The sequence below is a fragment of the Poecilia formosa genome, unplaced genomic scaffold (genome assembly GCF_000485575.1).
Source record: "Poecilia formosa unplaced genomic scaffold, Poecilia_formosa-5.1.2 Scaffold6, whole genome shotgun sequence".
In the NCBI taxonomy this organism is placed as follows: Eukaryota; Metazoa; Chordata; class Actinopteri; order Cyprinodontiformes; family Poeciliidae; genus Poecilia; species Poecilia formosa.
The window spans coordinates 361353-383209 of NW_006799945.1; the positions used below are offsets into that span (position 1 = coordinate 361353).

At 37.9% G+C, this 21857-nt stretch overlaps 1 protein-coding gene across 1 annotated transcript in view; it reads right to left on the reverse strand.

Annotated features, from left to right (window-relative positions):
* Positions 1-21857, reverse strand: part of LOC103147430 (matrix metalloproteinase-17-like) — a 112809-nt gene that overhangs the window by 44156 nt on the left and 46796 nt on the right. Inside the window, exons 2-3 of the mRNA XM_007565762.2 lie at positions 12958-13090; positions 10839-10974 (exon numbers count right to left, since the gene is read on the reverse strand). Of these exons, the coding sequence (XP_007565824.1) occupies positions 10839-10974; positions 12958-13090 (269 nt within the window). The remainder of the gene's footprint in view (positions 1-10838; positions 10975-12957; positions 13091-21857) is intronic.

Genomic DNA, 21857 nt, shown 5'->3' on the forward strand with positions numbered 1-21857 from the left:
GGTAGTTTTTTTTGCTTTTCTTCACATATCCAGTTTTTGGCATGTTAAAAAAAAAGCATGTATGTTTTTCAATATTGGGATAAGGATATTTTAACAACGCAGTGAAATTCAAGTAAATTAAGTAACTGACAAGAATGGAGGATGTTTACAGCATTTACTGTAAATTGAAATAAAAGAAAAAAAAATGCAATTTCTGGTGAGAAATACATTGTGGAACCTTAACATGGATTTCCTCTTAAAATGGGAAATGGATATGAACAGTCAGACGCACTGAGACTGTGCACATTTCGAACTGTAATTAAGTGTGAAATGTAATAAACTGAAATTTCCATTTCTTAAACTTCCTTTAGCCCTGTCATATAGTGGGAGTAACACCCGGTCTGAATAAATCAATGTGGAAAGCTGAGCCATTCGTTGTCAAACCTCACATCAAAGAGGGTCTTAAGGCCTGATGTAGAGGCTTACATTTGTAGTCCAGGTGGGATTTTTTTTTTTTTTTACTTCATACCCAGAAGTATGAAACTTCTGAGTACAATTTGACCACTGCATGCATTTATTTAAACCTGCATGAGTGGAATCAGTAGTAGCTTATCATGTTTACACTTAAAGGAGCTCATATCTGCAATTGATCTCTTTACACATTTAAATCTCTACTTTTATGTATATAACAAGCTTATCCCAAAAGGGAAATAAGAAAACTGCACTATGGTAGTTTATTTCATGCAACATTTTAAAAGCGTTTTTGCATTTTATCATTTTACTCTAGAGTGTCGTGGAACGTTATCGACAAGATAGTACAGAAAGCTGCAGCGCTTTGTTCTACAAAGTTTTATCTCAGAGAGGATGGAAAACAACTGCCTGACACTCTTTAGGAAAGTGCTGAAAAAGTTCAACTGGAAATTTCAAGGAGCACAAATACTTTTGTGATGCCCCTGCAGAAGATTGGAAAATAATATGAGCGTGTTTACATATCTGGTGTGAAAAGAAAACCACTTCATACCAGATTGTTCAACTTAAACCCTTCGGAGGTTTTCAGGAATTCTTGCCAATATCCATAGCTACACTTCACACTTCCCTGCTGTCTGCTGTTCTCCTGCTACCAGAACGTCTTTAATCCATCTAGTGATGCAAATGAGTTCATTAGTGCAGATAATTAATGCAATAATTAGCAAACATGTCTGTATCAACATGTCACAAAACAGATGGACGCTGGTAGGTTGGATGCAATGTTAGCTCAAAGCAATAACGAACGGGGTGCTTGAAAATTGGGTTTTCTCCATCAATATGCAAATGCAGTCGCAGCGAGTTGCTGCTAAGTGTAATCGGACCATTTGTTTGGAGGGAAACTTGTGGCGTACAGTGAGACAAAACTTTTGTCTTTATTTGTTTACCTAAATGGGACTGCACCGTCTATTTATTCATACAGTACAACCTGAGTGTGTGACCGTCGCTGCTAACCACAGTTAGACAAGGTCACTGCAAATGGATCAGCGCCTCCACAGACAATTCACCTGCTGATTAGTCCTAATTCAGACTGACGAGGGAGGGCGACTGTGTATGTCTGCGCGTTTTCGAGAGAGAGTATTCGGGAGAGAAAGATGGAGAGGCAGAGTGCATGGTTTTGTCAGATGCAAGCATGTATGTGCATCTAAATGTTGTGTGTGCATGCGTGTGCAACTGTGTGTGTGTGTGTGTGTGTGTGTGTGTGTGTGTATGTGTGTGTGTGAATGCAATTACAGGTAAGACTGCCAAGGTCAGAGCACTCTTGCGCTGCATCTCAGATGAACTAAGGAGTCTCAGAGAATTGCCTCTGCCCACATGCCGAGACAACACTCGCATGAAAATTAAAGCAAGTGTCATTTCCCCATGGTGCCTCCTTTAAATTTGATTATCTTTACAGAGTGTGAACTTGCCAGTGTGTCAAACACCTTGATTCTAACTGCCTTATTGATTACATTTAATCAAGAAACCAATTGCAGTCAGATCTGATGTTTATTAAACAGCTTGTTCTAATTAAGCCCACAACACTATGCATTTACATTCTGGTTGTTTCCACTGAGATTTTCTGACAATATCAAAAACAGTATTATATCATTGCAGTGACAAATATTTTTTTTTTTACACAGTGTAACTCAACTCTGAGTCAAAAGATCTGTTTTTCTTGTTGTTGTTTTTTTTTTTATGAAACAAGGTAAAAATGTCTCCAGCTGAAGAATGCATAAAAGTCCAAATATGCTGCTGTAGAGAAACAAACCACTCGGTACAACATAGAAATTGGAGTATGCATTCAGCTGACGGTCGTTTCTCAGATTCAAAGGATCTTTTGAAAATGATCTTTAATCAGGAATTAAACATATTTTTCACTGAACTCACATTTCTGCACCGTTCTATTCTCATATTCTAAGACATTAAGTGGTAATTTTATTAGCGTTAAGAAGAGAATCACCATAATTCACAAAAATGAAGGCTTTAAAACCTCAGTCTGTGTGTAATTAATTAACATAATGCTTTGTCTATAGAACGCCATCCATTTATCCATTTGATATACTCGCTTGTCCTTGCAGGGTTGCGAGAGAGCTGATCACTCATAGCCAAAGACCACTTAGGGAGACCAGTTTACCTGAGAGTTATGTTTTATGACTGTGAGAGGATTGCAACAGTTCAATGCATGCATCAGTCGTCTTTTTTTTTTTTCCTATTTTTACTGCAGTAGAGAAACAAACCGCTCCACACCAACAGACAATGATCCAGGATTATTTTGGTTTATTAAGACATCTCTTATCTTTTCTGTCAAGAAAACAAATTGTGATATCAGTTGTGATGTCTATAAACAAAAGAAAATTAAGCCAGAGTACATTTTACAACAAATGAAAGAGTGGGATCAAATGGAAGGAGTGACAGTGACACAAAACTATTTATATTTGATGAATTTCTGTAAGGTAGAGTTTTGGCATCCTTGTTATTGTTAGACTGCTCTGCTATTAACATATGATTAAAGACAATAAAAGCCTCTCTGTTGCTCTTGTAGTTTTGATCACACCTTTGTGATGTGTTATGCAAAAACGGGGAAAGAAGAAGAAGAAAGTCTGCCCATATTTTTGCTCAACGTTGCCAAAGACAATATCTTTGGATCATGAAGGAACAAAGCCTTTTGTCTCGTGCAAAATTAACAAAAAATGACTTGTTGTATTCTGACTTTTTAAAAATTAGGGATATTGCCTAAAGTAGAATTTATTCTTCCTCGAGGTGATGTTTTTGTTATCACTTAATACAAATAAATTATCTAACCTGCGTGTACAGCTTTGTTAATTATTTAAAATTTGAAAAGTAAACCTTATCATCATGCAACATTTTGATGCTCTGTGTTTTTAAAACAAAACTAAACAAAGAAAAATAAGATGTTAGAGATTTATCCTCATAAAGCAGTGGTAGCACAGTCACCGTCCCATGACGGACACTAAGAATCTTCTTTTATATTTATGAAATGGAAAAAAGTGCGTGTTAAAGGTTAATAAACTTTAATTTATTTTATTTTGACAAAAAAAATAGTAAACACAAATTAGTGCTAAGCATATTCAGGTAGACTGCAGAGTGTAATCATTTTACAATTAAATATATTTTAATATCAGCCAGTGCTTGTTTATCTTAGAACGAACCTGTTAAAGGCATGAATCATTTCATTGCATTTTCCATCGGCTATGACTCATTTAAAACATCCTCATCACTTATTTAGCTAGCGATGGGATTTGGAACGTGGTTCCTGTTGCTCTGCTGTGGCAAACAGAAGACAAATGCACCTTGGAGGACAGCTGCGAATTCCTCACATCTTCTGGAATGTGTGTCGGAATAAAGCAATCAGAATGAATAAAACCTGTTTAAAGAGGGTGGATAGTGTACTGACTTGTAAATTTTCAGTTACATAATCATGCAATGTGATTATGTAAATCCTGCATGTGGATTTTTCTCTTTTACTGATTATTAATAATTAAGAAAATACACAGTTTAGAGGAATCCTCAGTTTCCTCAGAGCCAGTGGAGCTCCTTTCCTCCAAATATGTGCATGCTGCAAATTAACTTTGGGCCTTAGCGTGCTGATGCAGTTCTCACAAAGAGAACCATAATTCAGGTATTAAGCAGTCTGCTTACTTTTTTTTTTTTTTTTAATGTTGCATCTCTGGTGTAACATGGCTGCAAGGATGGCCCTCAGATCCACACCGACACTTACCAAAACTGCTGTCGCTGCTGCTGCTAATTAAACCCTGCTTTAATTCTCACATCCATCTGCAAAGAATCCGCTTTCCCTAAGGAGGAGTTATCATCATCGCTGGCCACTGCTCCAGTTTACCACATGAGGAGAGACAAGGTCACAGTCAGACATTTGAACACAGATTCCCATTTAACAATCCTTTCCTAGAGAGCTGATTGAAAGATGTTTGTTAAATAATTAAGAGATATGTTTTTACAGAAATACTTGTCGGCACAGTGTGAAACAAATGACTAAATAGCCTGAAATGCTAGTCGAGGCAGCAGCACAAGTGCATTGCACTGACAGCTGCTATTCAGCTCTAAAAGAATAAGTCTGCGGATTAAGCTGATCGCTTTCCAATTGCAGCATTAAAGTCTGTTTTCTTGATAACATTCTAATCATGACTTAGGCAAACTTGTATGGCGATAAAGGCATTAGCAAGCACGGTTTAGTCAAAAACGCAGACGCTGGAGATTTTGGTTCCAGTACAAAGTGGGAGTCATCAGCTGCTCCGTGGCTGGAGGGCTGTTTAGCAGCAAAAGAGCTTCAGAGTGTGCATCATTGACTAACAAATAAATATCTGAGAACAGAGTGTGCTGTCAGACGCTTCCACATCAATCAAATTTAATACCTACATAAAGAAGTGCTTACATCAAAGAACACCCTGACACTTGCGAGCCGGCAGTCCGGGACGGACTCGGGATCATTTGCTATGGAGCTTAACAGGCAAACAGAGGGAAGCAGAGGAGAGGAGCGAGATGAAGAAGGCCGAGAGGAAAGAGATGGGAGTATTGTTAAAGCCTGAGGGGAATGCTGGAGGTGAGAGCAAGAAAAGAGATGAAATATGCAAGCAAGAGTTTCCAGTGATCGGGATGAGTTTGCAGTTGTTTGTAACTTTCGAAAAAAGCCAAAAGAGGAACTTGAAAGCAACACATTTTGAGTGCAGATCTTCATGTCTACTGATTTCAACGTACACAGATTTTTTCGTAAGGTTTTTTTTTGTTTTGTTTTTTTTTTACTTAAAATTTCAGGAGTCAGAAGTCATAAAAGCTTACCTCTGGCTTTCTGATACATGATGAGCGTAATCACCTGTCCTCTGTCTCAGCCATTCAGCTTTCCTACCTTTTGGAGGAACATTTTGTGCACCTTTTACAACCTGATCTGGTTCAGAGGGCTAAAAGTTCCCCTTACTGACACCTTCTATTGCTGAGTTGAAACCAAATAAAGCTGCTGTCATTAAGGTACAATCTCTGGAAGGACTACATAACCATTACAATCTAAACATCCTGTACTGAAATCTCAGAGGCCTTACTTCTAATTGACAAATCAATCAAGCAAACAGCTACCAATACGTTGTTCAAAAAGAAACCAACACAAAAGGCAGAGTAGAAGTTTCTAGATTGATTGTACATTATCTGGAAGTGTCATGGTAAAGGAACAAAACTATTCAGGAAATGTTTGATACAACAAATCACAACTTATATTTGATCGCAACAGTTTTTGACAAAATTACAAAAAAAAGAGAATGCACGTGGTGTAAAATTATTTTGGACGCCGAGATTAGGTTGCATCAAATTGTCTCAAAGCGGTGGGGCTGACACACATCCATACTGCCTGGTCGTCAGAGAATCTGAAGCTGGATTAGACAAGCTGGTCTCGTGGTAAAGCTACAGCCTTTATGATGCTCACCAGCTGGCATTGCCACAAAACAGTTACTGCCACGCGCTTAGCACCTCAACTGCTGTTGCATCCAGCTGCTGATTTGGATGCAATCAAAAATAATCTAAGCATGCAACTCCAACAAATAATCCATTTTTTTTTCTCCACAACAAAAAGTACTACGCCATGATCAGTCACCTTGGAGAAAAGATGTTGATGCACACTGAGCTCTTGTGTTGCAAGCTTCCCAGTTGGAGAAAAGCGCACATACTTCCTTGTTGCACGCAAGGCAATGTTTGCTGGTTGCCGTCGCACTAAAAAAGTTTGTGTTTTTAAAGAATACACACTGTCAGAATGTCAAAGAATGGCTCTGGTAGATACATACATGCAGAATGAGAGTAATTAGGAGGAGAAGCTCAACAAGTAGATGGTGTGAAATAAGCTGAATGGCAGATGCTTTGAGCATCCTAAAAACACAGTTCAGGCTTGTTGTGATTGATTGAAAGTGATCAAAGGACAAAAAATAAGAAATAAAAAAATAACGGCAGGTTGTATGAAGAAAACATCCCAGTCCAGTCCAGCACCCAATGGCAGAAGCATCGTGGTAGGATAGTCAGAAAGCAGAAAAAAAAAACTCCTTTTCCCATATAGCATCATTAATACCCTCACATTGAAATTAGGGTTTTAGAGAGCGTATCCTTTCAAAAATTTAATGTAAGTACGTTTTTTTTTAAAGTTTTTGACATCTAATAAAGCACATGCTTATAATAAAGGTAACACCTCATACTTAAAAAAAACAAAAAACAAAAAAAAAACGATAACAACATACAGTATTTAGAGCTCAGCTTTCAGCAAATTATGCCCGCTTTGGGTCTACTGTGTCTACCGGTGAGAAAGTAGAGAGGTTGCTTCCACTGTGCTAAAAAGAAAGGCATTTTTTTTTTTTTAAAGAGCCAAGCTGTGGGGGTCGGGTCAGGAGATTGGCAGTCGTTGGCTGGCAGTCGCAAGATGGAGAGAAGCAGGGTGTGGGCTATTAGAAAAAAGGCTAAATGCTGCAGTTATTTAACAGCAGACCTTCACAGCGGTCTGCATGCTGGTCCCCTCGAGCAGAGGCTGACTTTAGTGATCCAGTACGGCGAGCAACGGCGGATGGTTGCCACCTCTTTTTCCAGGTCAGCTGAGACCACACTCGCACGCTCCCATCATGATGCCCTCAAAATCTGTTTGAACCTCTGACTGAGAGCCTTCAGAAATGTGGTGGGATTATTTCAACAAGGCCTTGCCTGCAGGGACAGAGTCTCCAGGTAATTTGTTTTCAATAAGCCATGACTATCCTGGCCCCTGGTGACAGGTGATTCATCCCTCTGAACTCATCACTCTCACAGCCTGAGCAGCTGCTGAAAACGCTTGCACGGCTCCACGGATTCCAGCTGGATGAGCCAGACGTGTATCCCTGGGAATCAGTAGTGGGTGATTTTCCTCAATTTATGTCCGCTGCAGCTACAGGGGGGTGGTCTATCAAACACATCAGCTATTGAGCTATTTCATACTGGTTTTAGTGCCTACATTGGTTCTTATCAGTGTCATAGCTGCATATCCAATAATGAAGTCAGGCTGAAGTCAGAACATGGATCTGGGCAAAAACAATTCATCCATGTTCTGGTTGTAAATCAAAAAGCCAGAGGGATGTTCTAATTTCTGTGTATAATACTAGCATGATAAGCTAATAATGTTGAAGTCTATTTTCTTTGCAATTTTAACATATTAATGTGATATCTTATTTCAATTTAAGAAGTACTCATCAAATATGGAGACAGCTATTTAATCATATTCTACCAGTTTGATAATAGGTAGTTTTATCAATACGTTCTGTCACAACTGGGCATTTGAGGACTTTCAGAATCTAAACATGGTCCAAAATGAAAATGAGTTCGACACACCTGTTCTAAGTGAAACAGGAGTTTTTCACTCTTATTGTTATGCTCTTGACAAAAACCTCTGTTTTTTTAATGTTTTCAAATTTGTGTCAACATGGCAGTACTTGAAAATCTTAGTATTTACAGATGTGGTACATGTCTTAAAGGGGCAGCAGTGTGTTTTTACAGGCATACCGTGCCAGCACAGTCAAGTAACTGTTCTCTTCAGTTGAATGCTGTAAATATCAAGCATGACTAAAAACAGATTTAACTTCACAATTTAACTCCTTGAAATTGGGTCTCTGTCCCTTTAAGAAGCTCCAGCTCTTTCTGACGCTCTGCCTTCAGAACGTTATCACAACCGTGTTTCTTCATTAACCCTAATTTAACATTTAAAGAGTCCCTCAAACATGCATAAAAGAATCAAAGCAACAGTCCAGGAATGTTTTGGACGGCGGAATATCATCATGACGCAAAGCTCAGAAAACTCGACTTCACATCATCCCTCTCCTTCAAAAAGTCTGAGAATCACTGCTCGAAAGTGATTAAACAAAAGTACAATGATTGTCTCATTTTTTTTTTCTATTAACAGATTTATATGTGCACAGAACACCGTTTTCATCCTACAGGTTTGTGATCTCCACTGTGTAACTCTACTTTCATTTTTTGTTCTGCTTCTAACCAGGACAGCCTCCACACTCTGCCAGCTTCGCTCCAACAGCCTCCCCTACAGCTGAAGGTTCCCGCTCATCGACCTGTTTCTTCAATCCTCCAGCGCCCTGATGTCCCGCTTTCTTGCCTCATCTCGCTTGACTTTGCTTTCCTTCTGTCCTGTCTTACATCTACTAAGCCTCCTCATTTCATCATTTACTGGCTTGTTGCGTCGGCCTTCACACCTTTATGTCTCACTAAAAGTAACTTCAGGCGTATCTGGCGAGAATAAAATGAATGACAGCAGATTATTACATACTATATTTAACAAATATTTTAATGCTGAAGCACATTTTTTCTGCTGCACTTGTTCTGCTGTAGTTGTGTTATGTTGTATAACTAAAAATGGCTTTAATTTTCTTTGCTTTCCTTTCCGTTTCAGGGAATGTGAAAATATTTTATTTTAAAGCAACATGTGGACATACGAGCACTTCACAACGCGACACTCTGTGTAAACCTCGACTGACATAAAGACGAGGGCAAATGATAAAAAAAAAAGTTTTATCAGTCTATTGCCCTTTAAAATGAGTTTCTGTTCTGTGATTTCTCCTCCAAAGTGTGCAACCTTCACCTGTTCATGACATCACAAAAAATCTCATTTGACGACTCAGCCACCCTGATAGCTCCCCCACCATCGGGATCTAGACAGGAGGTTCTTTTCCAAATCCATTTCATGTTAATCTTAAGTTAAATGTTTTGCCAGGAAAGTCAGAGCAATCACAAAAAGATAAGTGAACTGTTGAGCTTTTTATTCTGTCTGTTAATGGACTTCTGCCTATTGAAAATGATCAATTATCTGGGCAAAGACAATAAAACACCACGGGCAAGCTTGTTTTATTTACTAATCTAGCACTTATGCTGTTAATCATATAGAAAATTGAACTGTTTATGTAAACAAAACCTTAGAAATAAAAAATAAAAAAATAAATTGAAGGTGGTGCTGAGATTTTTCTCAGCTATGCAACAGTGATGAGACTTAATGAAAATGTTTGCATCCTAGAGCATCTGTCCCCTCTACAATGATTCTCTCTGAGTGTGTAGGTGTGTATGCGTGTGTGTGTGTGTTTGTGTCCTGCACAACTTGTTTTCCTCAGATGGTTGATTTCGGTGAGCCCATGTGTATTTCTATATACTACACTGATCTCGGCAGCCCAGCTGGACACACGATCCACAAGCTGGAAGACGCATGAACGTCCCACAAACCGTCTCCCAGCGTAGTCGGCCCCGACAGCGAGCGTGTTCATCAGAAAATCTGTTCAGGTCCACATTTACATAAGCATTCAAATTGAACATCGACGGCGACGTATTTACAGATATTAATACCAACTGAACGGTTTTGCGCTTTGTCATAATATAGCCGCAAATGTATTTGCTGGTATGTTATATAGCAGATCAACACAAAGCATAAATGTGAAGTGAAGGGAAAGTGACATATGGTTTTTAAAATGCATTAGATATAAAAATCGTTAAAGGTGAAAAGGAGGTTATGAGAAAAAATCAATACTTTTCAGAACCCCCCCCTTCACTGCTACTACAGCTGCACTGATATATTTGCCCATTTTTCTTCGCCGAATAGCTCAACCTCAGTCATATTAGTCACTTTTTCCACGGTATATCAGATTTTGCTCTGAACTTGGCCATTTTAAAACATATCCTGTGATTTAAACCATTCTGGTTGTGTGTTGTGGGGCTGTTATTCACCTGAGGTGAACTTCTGCCTCGAGACCTTTGCAGCCTTTAACCTTTCTTTCAGAGTCGACCGGCATTTAGCTCCATCTTTCCTTCCATCACCTCTAACCAGAGCTCCTGATGAACAAAGAAGTCTGTACAGCATGTTGGTGCTGCTGCCACCATGTCATAGTGTGATCAGTGCAGTGTACAGTTTTAGTTATTATTTTGCTTTCACTTCTCATCAGATCGCGTCTCCATTCCTTGGTTCGATACGCAACAGTGTGAGATGAATTATACTAAATATGATTCCCATTATTTCAATACTATTGGAATATTGCCCCTGTGAACAATTGATACCGTTTTACACCAGATGGTAATAAATTCAGTAAAAAAAAAAAAAAAAATGAAACGAGCAATAACTGAATTGTTTGTAAAATGTAAATCTAAAATTAAAAAAAAATAAAAATAAAAATAATTTGCTGAGTGGTCCAAACATACACTATAGTGATTCCACAAGCAGGAAATAATATGACGCTCCATTTTGAAGGCTTTGTAACCTTTGGTTATTATTTAAGGATTATCTGGGTGAACGTGAGCTAATGGTTTCATGTAGGCTGATCAAAAAATGTTCCTACCTCCACGACAGGTGCCTCTTATTCCATTTGTTCTGTGTGTTCAAGCTTCGTTTCCTGCGCCCCGCCGTCACGTTGGGATCAGAGACATCTGGCAGAGAGCATCTGGGTGTTTTCATTAGACCTAGTGTGGCTTGGTCTGAAGGACAGTGAAGGTGAGAGGAAGTAGTTAAAAACTAAAATGGCTTTCCATGATTAAAACTTTATAATATCTGCTTATAGTGCCTTTCAAGAGTGTCCATGCCTCTAAAGTCTTAATCACAATTTGTCATGATGCAAACAACAAGCTGAATGTAGTTTTTTTTTAGGGATTTTATGTGGTAAAAGTGGAAGGTAAATCATTATACATAGTTTCCATTTTATTTTCAAATGAAAATTGGAAATGTTAGGAATGCACTTTTATTTAGCTCTGATAGCTTAGGTGCTGCAGAAGATCTACAGCTAAGGTGGAAGACAGCTATGAGTCATGCACTCCACAGATCTAGCCTTTATAAGAGGGAGGCAAGAAAGCCACTGTCGGAAGGAGAAAAAAAAAATGTTTTCAGTTTGCCACAAGCCACACAGCAAACATGTTAAAGAAGGGAGTGTGGCTAGATGAGACCAAATTTGAACTCATCAGTGTGGAAAGAACTATGTGACAGGGAAACACGGTGGTGGCTCCATCAGGCTGCAGGGAATCTTTTCTTTGACAGAGACAGGGAAGCATGGGTGGAGCTAAGTAAAGGGCGATACTGGGAGCAAAGTTACATGATTACAAAAGACTTGAGAGTAACAAATTGAAAATATTGAGGAGTACAGGCCAAATCACACCCATCTACTAGAATGGCCCAGTCAAAGTTCAAACCTAAACCTAAATGTACATCTGGAGGTTAAGAGTCCTTGTCAAATGGCGTTTTAACTAAAAATCTGGATCTTTTTTTTTTTCCAAATTCCAAACTTTTTTTTGTTGAAAATCTCTTTCTCACTGTTTATTCAATGTCACATGCTGCAAAGCACTTTGAAATGTCTTGCTGCTGAAATGTGCTATACAAATAAAATTTGATTTTGATTTGATCTGTAGCCAGATTAATAAAAGACAGGATGTCCCCCCTATCCAGTCTGACCGATCAAAACTTCCTACAAAAACTTGCATCTGTAATAGAAGCAAAGGATGGCTGTGGACGTCAAGATTTTTCATTTGTAAAACATTTTGAGAACCATGTATCATTTTCCTTCTACGTCATCTATTAAATAAAATTCCAGTAAAATACAAACATATACATATTCAACAGATATAAGTACTTTTATAAAGGCACTGAAAGAGACTTAATGCTTTTAGTGTCTTTGGAGAGGAATACATCTGATCTGCAAAGATGGCCTCAACGTTTTCTGCATTTATAATTGGCTGCACCAGCAACCCTGGGAATTCAGGTGTTCCTATGCAAACATATGTGCATCAACACAATGTATTTTAAATCCATTTAAATGATAAAATACATAAGCTCTTGAAGATATCTGCTTACATGTGCAACAAAACTCTTTAGGGTGTCTGCCATCTAGAACATTATTTTTGTTTCTCCCCCTCAAACCTCTACAACTCAAAATTACTCGCATCTACTCTCCATTGCTGTATATGTGGGAGATAAATAATGGCACTGTTTGCAGAGGAGGGTTGTGGTGCCTATGAGTGAGTAAGACTGCCAATGCGAATTGCAGGAAATTATGAGAATACTGCATGGAGAGAATAGGAGAACGCATGCTAATCAATATACTGTTCGGTTCCCCACGTATAAGCATCATCAATCACGTACAGTACGCACGTGGAGGTATTGTCATTCTTCTCTCCCCCTCTCTTTGTGACAGCAAGTGTGATTCATGTTTACAAGCTCTCCTGTGGTGGGTAGACAGCTGTGCAATGCAATACTACCCAGTAAATAGAACCCAAATAAATATTACCTTTCAGTGTTTTGTCTAAGATATATTGATTCAGTTCCTTGTAAAGCTACTCTCTGTGTTTTTGTTGCTAGGACTGCATTATAGTCAAGCACTTGTACTTCCTTTCACTGTTACTTAGCTTGACATCCTCTGCAGTCTCAAAGTAAAACAGATTGTGCGGGATGCATCTGAACGCCCACAAATGCACCTAATACTCCAGTTTCCTTCAGTCCTCCAAACTTCTGCATGGCTTTGATGGCCTTGGTCAACGCCTCTTTGGTCTGCAGCTGGCCGGTCACCGGGTCGGGGGGCGGGAGGTAGCCAAACCTACTCAGCCAGTCCTGGAAGAGAAATAGCAGCAGACACACTTCAACACACAAATAGCTGTTTTTATGTTCACAGTGATTTTTGTGTCTGAATATAGTCGCAATTGTATTTTTTTTTCAACCTTAACATTATGACGCCCTAATAGAAAAGCGTATATTAGAAGGAAACCAAGAGCTCTCAATGTGCTGACTCCAGCTTCAGCTGACTCCTTGTGAAGCTCTTCCAAATTCTTCAATAGGTTTAGCTTGACAATCCTCTCACAACCACACCACATTAACACATTCATTTATGCAAAAGAAGGCACAACCAAGTATTAAATACATATAACAGACATACTTTATTGATTGTATGTGATATTATAGTTTACAGAGACACTACATTTTAGATTTTTTATGATCTGTAAGCCGTAATAATAAACATTTCAAGAAATAACAGTTTAAAATAGCTCACAGTATGTCCAACAAATCTATACAATATGATTTTCTTTTTGTAAACTTTTTCCACAAAATTCTAACTTTTGGAGCTGTACTTGTAGAACAGGAGATATTTAAAATCTTTACTGTAGTTTGTTCATAACTACAAAGTGTGTAGATAAGGTTCAACCTGCTAAGAGACATTTAACCAAACATTAGTTGAACTAAGGGAAATTCAGCAGTTCTATTGTCCAAATAAACCATGTTTACACACACACAAAAAAAAGAATAACAAACTAAATTGATTGACCCTGTGCAAATTAATTTGGATTCAGCTTTTCTAAAAAAAACTCCTTTTGTCAGGCAACACTGAATACAATTTCCAGTAGCTGCAATTTTAAGTGTTTTTTTTTAATATTATTATTGTCAAATCTACAAATTCTCTCAGTCTGTGTCTTTTTTTCAAATCTCTCAAACTTAACCATCAATTGGCTAATGTGCAGCATGACAAGCATGTTTTTACTCTGCAGTTACAAAACTCAGAGTAGCAAATGTTTTCACCTGAAATCACAAAAATTACAATGAACAGGAGGAAGAACAAGATATCCTGCTCTTCAGAGATGGAAAAAAATCACCTATTTAAGACAAAAGCAATTGCTGCTGTCCAACACGAGCAGAAACATAAATTGATATTTTTGTTTCTGCATCAGTAAATATGGTGAAATTATACTTTAAAATAAGGTAAACTGGGTTTTTACGAGTTACTTAGGAATCAAACAATGCCTCAGACTCCCAGTGATCCACAGAAAAGCCGTACCGGGCGCACGGTTCAAAACGTGGGCAAAAAGTAGCAGCTTATATACGGTGTATAATACGGTTACTAGATAAATACAACAAGTTTTACTCTGGCCAGTAAAACCAAAGCAAAAGTCAATATAAACACAGTGCTCTTAAAATCTGTGTTTATGCCAGGCGATTATAATATGAAAGCTGGAGACATGAGTGAAGATAAGTATAGTTATCTGAGTGAAGATAACTATAGTTATCTTCACATGAGTGAAGATAACTATAGTTTTATAGAGTTTGATACATACAACTAATTCAATTTCAGGTGTAACTATGAAATTGTTACACTTTAACACTGGAAAGTGATCCTTCTTTCAGAAAGTGAATAATAAGTCAGCAAAACAAACAAAAAAAAAGTACACCTCAGCCATACATCAAACATACTGATATTGATTCTTGTAACATTTTTAGTAGACTTTCCAGAGTCTTCCATGGAGCCCAGGGGTAAGTATATGAGCAGGCCTCATAAAGCTTCAACATGTTGCCTAAGCACACAAGCCATAAACCTTAAAATATATATGTCTTTCATATTGCAAATGTTCTAATAACAGGGGAGAATCTAGAGTCTATTGTGCATTAAGCCACATTGCAGCAGTTAGCCGAATGCATTAATGTCTGAATTTAAAGATCAGTGGGGGACTGTGAAATAGTACTGATGCTAATGCTGCCACAAAAGCAATAAATTCTGGGAAATTAAATGACACTACAGGCCATGTTTGATTAGCATCCCTAAGTAAAAAAAAATAAAAATAAAAAAGAAGAAGAGGAGGGAAAGTGCATTGTAATTTCGATTATGTAAAACACTTATTGACATTTTATGTATTTTTAAGCTGGCACAAATACAGGGAACAGAGCAACTTCAACATGTCAATCTTACCAATTTCGTCTCTAACCCTTCCACATTTTTCTGCAGGTGTGGAAGCAGATTTCTAGAGTTATTATCGCTTAAATATCTCTAAATATTTTACCCCAACCTTTCTCCCTTTCTTCTCTCCTTTCATTCGTCTGTCGCATTTGTAGTAAACACAAAGCAATTTCTAACAAAGTTAAACACATATATACATATCTGCATATCTTATTTTATCAAATAGTGCATCACTTATCCAGAGAATGCAAAAAAACCAAACAAAAACAAAAAAAAAAACAGAGGGCATGTATATGAATCACTTTGGTATTTTGTACCACGAGCTCTGTTTCAATATAAGTGTGAGCTCTCATGCAATGCATTTCTTGCTACTCATATTGTAATAATCATTTTCAGAGAGCAATGAGTGTAATTTGTGTCCTAGTTCCTGTTCGCAATGCAGCACAAAGCCGTGCTAATAATATCAAGAGAGGCGTCTTGCAGCAGAGTGGAGTAGGTCTGATTGGAGTGGCTCACTCTGCCACCTGAAATTGGCAAAAGTTGTACGGCCTCCTGAAACTGTCAAAAAAAAAGGACACGTCCTTTAAGAAACATAGGCTCAAACAACAACTATTCAAAGCAATGCTATACAACATTCTTGCCTCTCAGTCTCAAATGAGGGAGAAACATTTATAACTAACTTCCAAGCCTGCTGTCTCTGTTTGTAAGAACAATCGCTTTTTTGTAAAATCTTTCAGAAACTCTGCTCTGTTTGGCAAAGAAGTATGGATTTCTTTTTATTTATTTCTTGTCAGGGTTATAGAGCATAGCAAAATAAGACAAATAACTGAAAAGATGGCTTTCAAGGTTCTTATTTTTGCATTTATTCAGAAGGTTGTTCAGGAAAAACAATAGTAAGAAAAAAAATGCTGCTCAGCACATGAGAATAATAAGATTTTCTGTGAATCAACAGTGCCTTGTAAAAGTATTCATAACTCTCCAAATGTATTTAGGATTTTAAGACAGATTAGGAATCCATAACACATATTTCAGAATTTGTGGAAACAGACACATGATTTATTTTCACTAATAAAATTTAGAGAAAAAAAAATGGTGTGCTGTATTTATATTCTGTCTCTCTATGTCAGTATTTTGTGAAGCACATTTCACTTCAATTAAAGCTGCAAGTCTTTTCGGCACTGTCAACATAAACATTGTATCTCTCCATTTCTTCTTCTCAAAATAACTCAAGCCCAGTAAGAGTGGATATAGAGCTATTACATCAATATGTTGGTCTTAAAATAATAAATTGTAGCCGTGGCAACATATTTCTTCTGTTAGAGATTATGCACAGGTTCAAGTTTTCTGCCTTGCACAACAAATTGCATGTTGGCCAAAAAGTTTAGTTTTGGTGTCGTATAAGCAGAGCACCTTCTTCAAAACACTCCCCCTGTTCCTTAAATAACTTGTGGGTTCAAGCTTGACTTTTTTCAACACTGGTTTTCTTCTCGTCATTCTTTGTGTAGTGCAAGACTAGTAATTTCATGTTTTGTTTCTGTGTTTTATCCTTTGTTTATCCTTCTTGTGTAGCATTTTGAGACACTTGTTGTTTTAGGCCTTCTACTGCCCCGGCAGACATTTACTAACTGGCATACGTCCAAACCCAGTAAAATACTTTATTCATTGGCGTACTTTTCACGTTTTTATTGTTCAACATTAAAATCTTTTTAATTCACATTTGCTCAAAACATTTGCGTGGTCTATACAGGATCAAACCCAAATCAGATTTGTCATATCGTCAAAAAGACGTGAAAAGGTTCAAGAGTTCTGAAAGCTTCTACAAGGCCCGATCATTGTAGGCTCTCGTGTCTTGATTAATACGATGGACTTGGTTACACTTCACTGCTGGAAGCAAAGCCCATTTTAAACAGTAATTGCTCTACACTATCACTAATAAGCCCTCCTCAATGTGCTTAACTTTGCACTCCAATTTTATTTAATTTTTTTCTGAATTCACATAGAAACCAAAAGCAGGAGATGTGTCTGTGTCCCAATGTGTGCTTCGAGGAAGGCCTGATTTTTGGGATCAGATGCAGCACAAAAGCATCCAGGGTGATGAGTGCTGCCATGCTGGCTCTCAGTTTCATGCAGCTGTGGAATTGGCTTTATCCTCTATTCTATTGGCTTTAAAATTCAAGAACAATCATCTTCCATCCTGTGTTTCAGGATGTCCACAAGGACACATATAAAGTCCCAACAGCCAAACTGAAACATAAATGCACATAAACAAGTCAGTCAAATGTTTCTTTCTTTTTTTGGGTGGGGGGAGGGGGGTGTTGGGAATACAAATTTCCCCCAATAACAAAGCATAATAATAAAAAAAAAAAAAAAACATTAACAAGAATGCAAATACCAGCTTAGGTACACTCAATCCACTTTTCTAATGCCTTCAGAAATGCTAATTATGTTGTATGAATCTCCAGTGCTTTGCTTTGAGACTAATGCAAGACTCAGTTTGACCTCTCCTTCACAATGCAGAAAAGTGAGAGTTTGAAAGTAAACAACATAAAAACTGTAAAGCTGGAAAAAAAAAAAAAAGTTACATAAAACTTTCAGTTTCAGCTCAGAACTGACCAATATGTGTTTGACCTTGAGGCTGTTTAATGGAAAGCGGTGCTCCACTGTGCTGTGCCTGCGTATTGAGAGCAAGGTCATTGTTCTACACTAAGAAAAACCCCCCAGTTGCCGTCGTTAATCTAACTGTCAAAAGTTTACTTCCTAAAACCCATCCCATGGAACAGAGACACAGCAACAACAAAAAAACCGGCGGTAAAAGCAGACGAGTGAAACAGACGCAAAAGGGAGGATGCAGAAGAAAGACACTGAGTGAAACAAAAGGAGATCTCTAGAGTCTTAACATCAGCGTATGCTCAAGGGAGCTTTCTGTTGTACGGCCTTGTAAACATCAAACCAGACCACTGACTATGATTTCACACACCACAAGAGAGAGCGGGAGTGTGTAAATGCAAGTCATGCATGAGGAGCATCAATAATGCGGGCCAACAAGAAAGAAGACAAGACACACAGAGATGCTCTTATCACATACATACACACACACACACACACACACACACACACACACACACACCAATGCAGGCCATTATGCTTTCTATTGATCTGGCTCTATATGAGCTACCTAAAACGCATGTGGTGTTTCAAAGAGAAGAGGAACGGCAGGTCAGAGATCAGCTGGTAGCTGCACCACCCAGGTTGTGTTATGATGCCGGCCAAGTTGATGTACCCAACAACTTCTACTGTGAGGCAGCTTAAATAAGTTCCACTGGTTGTTTTTATTACTTTTTCCATCATTAAAACCTGTTTCCAATTCAGCAAACTCTTACAAAAAAAAAAAAAAAAACTCAATGCAAAGTTTTGTTCCAGTACAATGTCTTTACCAGCCAATGTTTTTAACCAACAAATGCAGGATGTTGGCTGTGAAGCATGGACTTCAGTTTTATTTGCAGTTTATTTAGTAGTCAGCTTGACTTTTATTAAATCTACAATAAATAAATAAATAAATAAATAAAATGCACCAGGGTAAATACATAAAGTTTCACTGTTTACTCTGGAATTTTGTAGAAAGATAAATAAGTTTATCTAAATAATTTCAATTACAGAAATCCAGAAATAGTAAACTATCAGGTTTCGTCAAGGTTGGAAAATTGCCTGCATTTTCTTCGAAACACCTGATCTGTATACTGTATACTGACTCGTATTTCCCAAATAATTCCATGAGGATATAAAATTTACAGGAATCTGTTAACAGTGCAACAACTTAGAATTCAGAGCAGCTGTTGCAAAAATAGAAATGAAAAAACACATTATTTTTATCCCTAATTGTATGATTAAGTCTAAAAAATAAAAATAAATCAATGCATCTGCCATTAGAACATAAAAGGTTCATCGATCCATTGTGTAACTTTAAATACAGTCATTAGTACACCGAAGCATTAAAATGGAAAACTGCTGTAGTAGTTTGCTCATCATATTTAGATACTTTCTTTATCTAGTTCTATCATAGCCTTATCAATTTATCCAAAACATTTTATGAGGTTCTGATCTAATTAATCCTAACCCACATTGCTCCCGGTGTGTGTGACTTTCTTGAAAATAAAAAAAAAATGGAGTTAGTATCAAATGACTAATCTGAGGTTCACCCTTATTTCTTATCTCGAAAAAAGCAGAAACCCCAAAGATGCTGAAACATCTATGCGAAGGACAACATCAAAACACAAATGAAGATGATTTTGAGGACAGCTTGTGAATTTTCAGCAACAGATATGAAACTTTTCTTCATGCAGCTAAAGTTTTAAGTTCAGATAAAAATGTACAACTGTGTTACTGCTGCTGCGGTCTCATACATGTTCTAGCTCTTTATTTATTTATTTTTTCTCTTATATTACCACTCATGTTTATCTTATTTGCATCCATGATCATCTGGAGACGAGATTTCAACGCCCCCAAGTGGTCAGATAACCACTGCCAGAAAATAGGTCGGTCTTCCCTGCTGTTGGAGCCACTTCTAATGTTTTTCAACCCAATGCGAGTATATCTTCATCTATAAAACACACCATCTGCATGGTGTCTCACGAGACTAAGTAATGGTATCGTTGGATAGCTGTTCCTTGGAGTTTTTTTCGATTTGTTCAAAACTCCACCCTGTCTGGTTTAGTCTCCAACTAAACTGGATATGCTACAGCACCAGATGTATAAGAATATGATGGAGAGTTATTTATTCAAAGCTGTGAGCCTTTGTGCACCACTGAAACACAAGACTTTGGCAGGTGTTTTTGTGATACCGTTCTCTCAAAATGTGAGCTTTCATGTGGATGAGAGGTGCAAGCTCAAAATGAATATGTATATTTTGCCAACATATCTTACACAATAAGATGAAATGCTGGATTTCTCCAGATAATTTTGATACAATGTGGATGGACAGGTTGTTCTTTCTACAGGGCAAAAAGAAACACAGCTGGTGCAACCAAAGCAGGAAGGAGACGCGCACATTCTGTTAGTGCATCTCTCTCTCTGCTTTAAACATATTTTGCACTGAATAAACAAACACAACTTCAATCTCTTTGCCTAAAGAAACATATTCAAGCAAAAATATCAATGTGTTCTGTTCCTCGGCCATACAGACATATTCCTCCTCGTTTTTTTTCACCTTACCCCCTCTTGCACTGACTCAGCCTTGCTCCTGCACATCTTGACATGAGGTCAGTCAGTACAGGCCTGATTTGAATCAGTTTCCTATTAAACAGAGGCACAGGGGGAAAGAAAATAAACAGAGTGGAAAGAGGGCTAGACTGATGAGAACACAACAGTGAGCAACTGAGAGACAGCTGGACCTTCTTACCACCCCCAGGTCAACGTAGAGAAGAGAAACAGAAGATCCCTTACAAAAGCAGTGGCGAAATTTTAGAGTGAGATGGATGTGATGTGGAATGATGTGAAACAAAAACACGGGGAGCAAACATGTCATTCTGGACAGAAAAATACAAAAATACCAGAGTTCAGTTAAGACTTACGGTCAGAATAATCCCAGCGTGTGATAATAATAAAAGAGAGCACTTCAGAGTCCCTCTGCATTTGTTGTGCAGTGGGTTTTAAACGTGTGGTTTAATCTGACTGCTAATGAGACGGTTTGATTCAGTGCAGCTGTTTGAATTTAGAAAAATCATCAACACAAGATAACGGAGTGAATGCACAACTGCACACAAGCTCACAAGCCTGTGATTGGCAAAAAGATATTTATGTTCACTTTTATCATAAATAAACCCTTCTCCACGTTTGCCGAAAACATCTTTGCAATATTCTAATTTTCTTGAAGTAAAAAGAACCTGCCTTAGAGCATTTATGTGCCAGATCAAGAAGATAGTGTTTGAAATGGATTACAGAAAGCATGAGAGTGAAACTGAACCAACACAGAGCTGATTTTCCAGCGTAACGGTGCTCACCGCCTGACTAATGCAAGACATTTACTGCTTCTTATAAGTTAGCTGCAAAAGCATTGCTTCAATATTGTCGGGTGAATAACTGTGTATTTTCAAATGCTATGCATCAGAGAGCTAAATTGTATGTATAAAGCTGCAAAATTGCTCTCTGTGAGCTGTATGAGCACACAGCTCCATACGATACAATACCAAATTCCAAGCAGGTATACGTTATGGCCATTCGGGATAACATTTCTCATTTATCACACTGAAGAGAAGTGGCTTCAGACAGTGGTTCAATTTTTGGGGTATTATTGCTGTTTCAATCCAACATTATAGATAGGTGTTACATATCTGCCTGACTGTCTGTTTTTTTTTCTCCCTCCTTTTTGTTTCCTGTCTCTCCACAGGTTCAGAGCAAAAACTGGTGCCAATTTGCCCTGATTGGCTCATGGATTTGAGAAGAACCAATCAGGGCCCAAGCAGGTTACTTGTAGGTTTGTGGTGGGAGTTAGTGGACCAGGTAAGTCTGTGGTATCCTGTGCATTACCATCACACCAGTTTCTTTCTGTTAAACACACTGGATAAGTAGGTTGGCGCCACCTATGTACTGTTTGGGAGAGCCTATTTGTTAGATCAGATTATCAGAGTTTTCTTTACCTTTATTTTTCACTTAAAGTAGATT